Source organism: Heteronotia binoei, chromosome 12, assembly GCF_032191835.1.
Source record: "Heteronotia binoei isolate CCM8104 ecotype False Entrance Well chromosome 12, APGP_CSIRO_Hbin_v1, whole genome shotgun sequence".
In the NCBI taxonomy this organism is placed as follows: Eukaryota; Metazoa; Chordata; class Lepidosauria; order Squamata; family Gekkonidae; genus Heteronotia; species Heteronotia binoei.
Window position 1 is genome coordinate 1,189,234 of NC_083234.1, and position 5,985 is coordinate 1,195,218.

The 5,985-nt window shown below is 44.6% G+C and overlaps 1 protein-coding gene across 1 annotated transcript; it reads left to right on the forward strand.

The window, feature by feature from the left end:
* Nucleotides 1–2,833: 2,833 nt before the first annotated feature.
* LOC132579936 (anti-apoptotic protein NR13-like) lies at nucleotides 2,834–3,370 on the forward strand. Its single transcript, XM_060250511.1, has one exon. The coding sequence runs from the start codon at nucleotides 2,834–2,836 to the stop codon at nucleotides 3,368–3,370; it is 537 nt and encodes a 178-aa protein (XP_060106494.1).
* Nucleotides 3,371–5,985: the final 2,615 nt, after the last annotated feature.

Sequence of the window (5,985 nt, forward strand, 5' to 3'; positions counted from 1 at the left end):
ACTTCATTTTAAAAGTAACATATAGATTTTTGAAATTAATTTTTCATTGTCTCCAAGCAGAACTTTTCCCATTTCTGTTTGTTCTCATCTTATTCCTTCAGTTTTAACATCGCTTTCCACCAAACTTTTTATTTGTTGCGTTTGAAACAATCATATTTATTATTCAACTCTTCGGCAGTTTTCAATTCTATTTTACAGCTTTGTATTTTTAGTTTATACGACACCCTTTTTCCCTCTCCCATCTCCGCCGTTATCCTTATTACTTCCGCAGGCACTGAGGATAGAGAAATGTTACGACCGTTCCTTTGTCATAGATTGCTATTTGATCATGTTTTGCGCGCTTCGGTTTTAATACAAAGGCACGCAAATCGGGGCCCTTGGCGGTAGTTTCTAAAGCATCCGCGCAATTCGATGTTTTGATTACGCGTGTCTTAGACGGTCGTTGTATATAATCGAATAAAATATAATACGCGATCGCGATGTATAACGTTAGACAACCTTGTTACTCTGACTTTTGAAAACCCCGAGATAGGCCCCCTTCTGCGAATTCGGCTCAGCGGCCCGCCACCAATAGGGGAGTCGCCGTTGTTCAAACGCGCCAGCGGGTGCGGGGGGGGGGTCGGCGCAGGATTCTCTTTAAATACGGGAAACCCGAGCGCCGTTCTGACGGCTCCGTACCACCATGGCGAATACACCTCTGTCTGTTTTTAATCCCGTGGCCCCCGGAGCACCCGTGAGGAGGAAAACTACAGCGAGGATTCAAAAACCTAGCACCGATTCTGACAAGGAGAATGTACAGCCGGTTCTTGCTAAACGCCTTTTTGCTTCCCCCGAGAAAATGAAAGATGGGGCAGAAATCTGTACACCGAAGCGGAGTAGATGTTTCCAGGATGGTGAGAGTTGTGACTCCGTGAATCCGTCACAACAAGATACATTTAAGGTGGGTAGAACAACATGGGAAAGATGTGTAAAAGGTTGTGTTGTTTCTGTTTAGGCTCCTTTTCTCATTTTGTGTGTTTGTGATTTTTAGAAAATTTGTCTCGTGGACTTGTCCGGTGTTCAGACGTCGATTCATACCGTCCTGCAAAAATACGTGGGAGTGTCCGATGAAGACGTTCCACCTGTGGACAAGCAAAAGTCACGTTCTGCGATGTACAAACTGATAACTGCCACCGCTTATTCTGTTCTCAATTATTGCTCCAACGATCTCTCTTATTCTATGTGTGACGGATGCATTTTAGATAGACCCGGACAGAATTCTCATGTATGTTTGACGTGGTCCTCTGCTTTTTACGATGAGAACTTAAGATATGTTTGTCGCAATCTGAATATGGGCCCCGTGTTGTATGTGATCATGGTTATTGCGTGTTTTCTTGATTGTTGTGGTATTAACAAGAATCATGTCATAATGTTGGCCAACCTGGTGGAAGGCGTACAAACATCCCCGACCCCCTGTGAACAATTGAGAACGTTGTTTCAGAAATGCCACCGACCCTATGTGACACTTGTTGAGAAATTTCTGCATAATACATTTCAGAATGGCACATCTGTGAATACCTTTCTTTTCCCCCTTTTGTAAATAAATTTTAAAAACTTTCTGTAATAAATGTACATTTTATACATTCACATGTATAAAAATAAAAATGTATTTAGAAGCCGTTGAGTTTGTGCAAATTTTGATACTAAAAAATATTCGATATTAAAAAAGATCACGCTGCATTTAGGGAGGTCGCTTTTGATCAGTAAGAGGGAGATTGACGCCGATACGCCGATAGACGTATGGTTTTACCAATAACGATGAAAATAACGGCTCTGCACCGAGAAAACTTAAAATAGACCGAGAGCTATTTAAACACAAGTCCTAATACCGACAGCGTGTTTTCACGGGTTCCTTACTTTAAAAAACAACACCGTGCACGCTCTTCCCCACATAATCCTGAACAGCTCTTTAAAAGTTCTTTAAAAGCCGGAGCAAGTCTTTTTCTGTAGCGGTTCCGTTCTTATGCCCCGGCTGAAGGAGGGGGCCGTCTCTTCTCTCATCCGATACCACCAACACAGAAAGTCCTTCTCCTGGTTTGTTTTAATAATGTATAATCATGCCAATTTTTGGCTAATGGCTTTTTGTAAAACACTTTGGGCAACAAAGAAACAAAGTATAAAAATACACTGAATAATCGGACACACCCTGTTATTACATATAAGCTTTTTTCCTTTATTTTCACTTTACAGTGAAACACTCCCCTGTAAATATGACCTATTGAACAGGGTAGGAGTGACGGTGTAAAGGCTGCGGATCGCAATTGTGGGAGGATAGGTTTCTTCGGCGTTTGCTTGGGCGGATTAAAATTAGCTGGGGCAGGTGGGGTAAGAAACGGAGGGAGTCTATCTGATTTTATATAGGAAAGCGGGTGTAATATTGTATAAAGATGGCTACGAATCAAAAGTGCCGAGGGTGAGCATAATGGGAAAAGGTGAGAATGGGGGGAGGCCGGAATCAGGTTGGGGTGCAATAAACATATTACAAAGTAACACACGAGCAACAGCGTTATAGTCCGCCGCCGGATCATGTTAGGGAAAGGGGGGGGGTATGTTCCTTGTCTATACACGTAGGTAATCCCATCATTCTTTTACCCGTGTTCTTTCGGACGGTACTTCCTCTACATTTCTATGACCGTATCTATTACAGATGCTTAATTTGTCGGCTTCTCGGTTTGTAAGAAACCTACCGATTGGGGGAAAGTAGGTTGTAAAACCGTATCTGTATAGAACCGGCGGTACTGGGGCACGGTTGGAGCGGGCCGACGTATTCATCGGCAGTCATCGAAGAGTCGCTATGCTGAGCGATCTGACAGCCGAGACAAGGCGACTGGTGGATGGCTACTTGCGACGCAACCTGAGTGGTTCGGTGCTGTCTCACAGCCACACGGCCAAGACCCTGCGGAGAGTGGCTGACAAGCTGGAGAGCCGTGAGAAGACATTCTTTCACTCCATTTGCTCCACGGCAATCTTGCCGGAGCCTGGTAGGGCAGACGTCCATTTGAGACGTGTGGCGGTGCAGATGGCATCTGATGGCGGGCTTAACTGGGGTCGAGTAGTGGCGCTGTTTGTGTTCACCGGCACCTTGGCAACAGCTCTGGCTGAGCGGGGGGCCCACGAGGAGATCGGCGGCCTGACAGAGGCATTGGTCATCTATCTGTCTGTGGAGAAGCGCGAGTGGCTGGAGGCGCATGGTGGCTGGGAAGGGTTCTACCGCTACTTCAACAAACACGGTTCTGATTCAATCAGCCGGTGCGATACCAAAAGCAACACTATCATAGCAACCGCCGGATTTGTCCTAGCAGGATTAGCTTTCCTCATGGCCGTGAGATAAAAGTACATCGTGAACTCGAAACTATGAACAAGCGCTATGAAACTATGAACAAGTACCCGTGATGAGTCCGCTCTATATTTTTACAATTTTAATAACGTTGCTTAAATCGGTGTCTAGGCCTGAATGTTTAAATGAAGCACAACCCACCTTGGCAACGTCAAAAAACCAAACAAATGGAAACAAAGATTGTTCAGGTCCTAAGTTTGTATGTTTTGTTAGTTCCATTCTAGAGAACTGAGGCGTTATGCTAAAATACGTTAGATGACCTTGCGGTGCAACCGGCGTAACGATGTGTGTTTGGATTTTTACGGTGGGAATTCTAAGCTTATTTCAGTCGAGCACACCACGTGTTTCATACCATCATATCTAATAGAAAAGCATTTTATTAAAGCGAGAATATACAAAGCGTAGCTTTTTTTAATTAACAACAATCTGCATCCCGACCCACGTGTCTACAGTTCCCCGCGAATGAGGCGTCTTCCACTTTGGTGTCGAATAGGAGGGAAGGGGGGATTGCCGGGAAATCCTGCAAGGGGGGGGGGGCAGGGTAAGAAATACACGGCGTACATCTTTGTCATGTTGCGATTCACAAGGATTAGACACGTGTGTATGTACAGAAAGTGTAGCAACGATACATCCGCTTTATCAACGTGAGAAAACAAAAACAAGCGTGCTATTTCCCCCACCCTACTGAAAAAATACAGTTCTTACTATCCGCTTCAGGATACGGGTCTTATATACAAACAGACGTGTGTGTTTTCTCATCTACATGTGGTTGGGACATTCTCGATTCTAATCTGTATGTTTTTCCTTCTTTGCAACCTCTTCTTCTTCCTCCATGAGGGAATCAACCTCCTTTGGAGACTCCGGTGTTTGCGCTTCATCAACCGGGGGTTCCCTCGCCTTTTCCACAGCTTCATCCTTCGTGTCTGCTTCAGAATCTCCAGAGGTATCCTCCATGTCCGCTCCGGAATCACCGGCTGTATCGTGCTCGGCATCTGCTAGGGAATCTTCCTCATCTGAATCTTGAAAGTGTGCTAGACCCCCGCAGTATGGGCAGTGACAGGTGTCCGGCCTCCCTGAGTTGACCGCTGCCACATTCTCTACCTAAAAGTTTGAAGAACAAAAAAAAAAAAAATTAGTATCCGGTCTCATGAGCGTGCCCCCCACCCCCAATTCCACACACCTTGGGGGTTTTTTAGGCCTTACATTCGGAAAGAGCGCTTTCAAATAGACCGTTTCCTCCACAATCTCCATATTTTCTTGTGCCTTCCCTCCACGTTCTGACTCCTTGATAGAGACGCCATTCTCAGTGAGCTCTGACTTTTCCCAAGCCTTCTTTGTGGAACTCTCCCTCAAAGGGGATTCATTATTCTCCACCTGTGTTGAGTTCTTGAGATTAGAACCACGCTTTCTTAAAGATTTGAGCAACACCAGGGTTAGCATCCCACACATGATCAAATCCTCTAAATCAGCGACTTTGGTCTCTGATCCCTCCGCCGCCTAATTTAAAAAAAAAGAAAGGGCATAACGCTACATGACCCGCCATTGCAATCCTCCCAGCTTTCCTCTTTTCTCACAACTTACCTGTGCATCTGTTTCTGCTTCCTGGTTCTCCAAACTCTCCTCTTCCATGTTTTCGGGTACAGATTCTAGAGGGGTCTTCTCCGGGGCGGTGTTCTCTGCTTCTATCTCATCACCGTTGCCTTTTCTTGAATGTTTGTGAGGCTTGATGCCTAGGGGTCCCTCCATGTTAGAAAATTTCTCCATGGTGGTACGGAGCCGTCAGAACGGCGCTCGGGTTTCCCGTATTTAAAGAGAATCCTGCGCCGACCCCCCCCCCCCCCGCACCCGCTGGCGCGTTTGAACAACGGCGACTCCCCTATTGGTGGCGGGCCGCTGAGCCGAATTCGCAGAAGGGGGCCTATCTCGGGGTTTTCAAAAGTCAGAGTAACAAGGTTGTCTAACGTTATACATCGCGATCGCGTATTATATTTTATTCGATTATATACAACGACCGTCTAAGACACGCGTAATCAAAACATCGAATTGCGCGGATGCTTTAGAAACTACCGCCGAGGGCCCCGATTTGCGTGCCTTTGTATTAAAACCGAAGCGCGCAAAACATGATCAAATAGCAATCTATGACAAAGGAACGGTCGTAACATTTCTCTATCCTCAGTGCCTGCGGAAGTAATAAGGATAACGGCGGAGATGGGAGAGGGAAAAAGGGTGTCGTATAAACTAAAAATACAAAGCTGTAAAATAGAATTGAAAACTGCCGAAGAGTTGAATAATAAATATGATTGTTTCAAACGCAACAAATAAAAAGTTTGGTGGAAAGCGATGTTAAAACTGAAGGAATAAGATGAGAACAAACAGAAATGGGAAAAGTTCTGCTTGGAGACAATGAAAAATTAATTTCAAAAATCTATATGTTACTTTTAAAATGAAGTAGTGACATCTCAAATGATTAAGTGTGCAATTAATGTAAATAAAGAAATATATATGGAAACTTGGGGATATTTGTGGAAGAACTTTATGAAACTCTCAACGTGTCAGAGTATTAAAGAAAATTGTTTTAAGATGATGTACAGGTGGTATATGACTCCTAA

What these genes read in the sequence shown, in the direction of transcription:
- LOC132579936 (XM_060250511.1), top strand. Translation starts at nt 2,834, where the DNA reads ATGCTGAGCGATCTGACAGCCGAGACAAGGCGACTGGTGGATGGCTAC.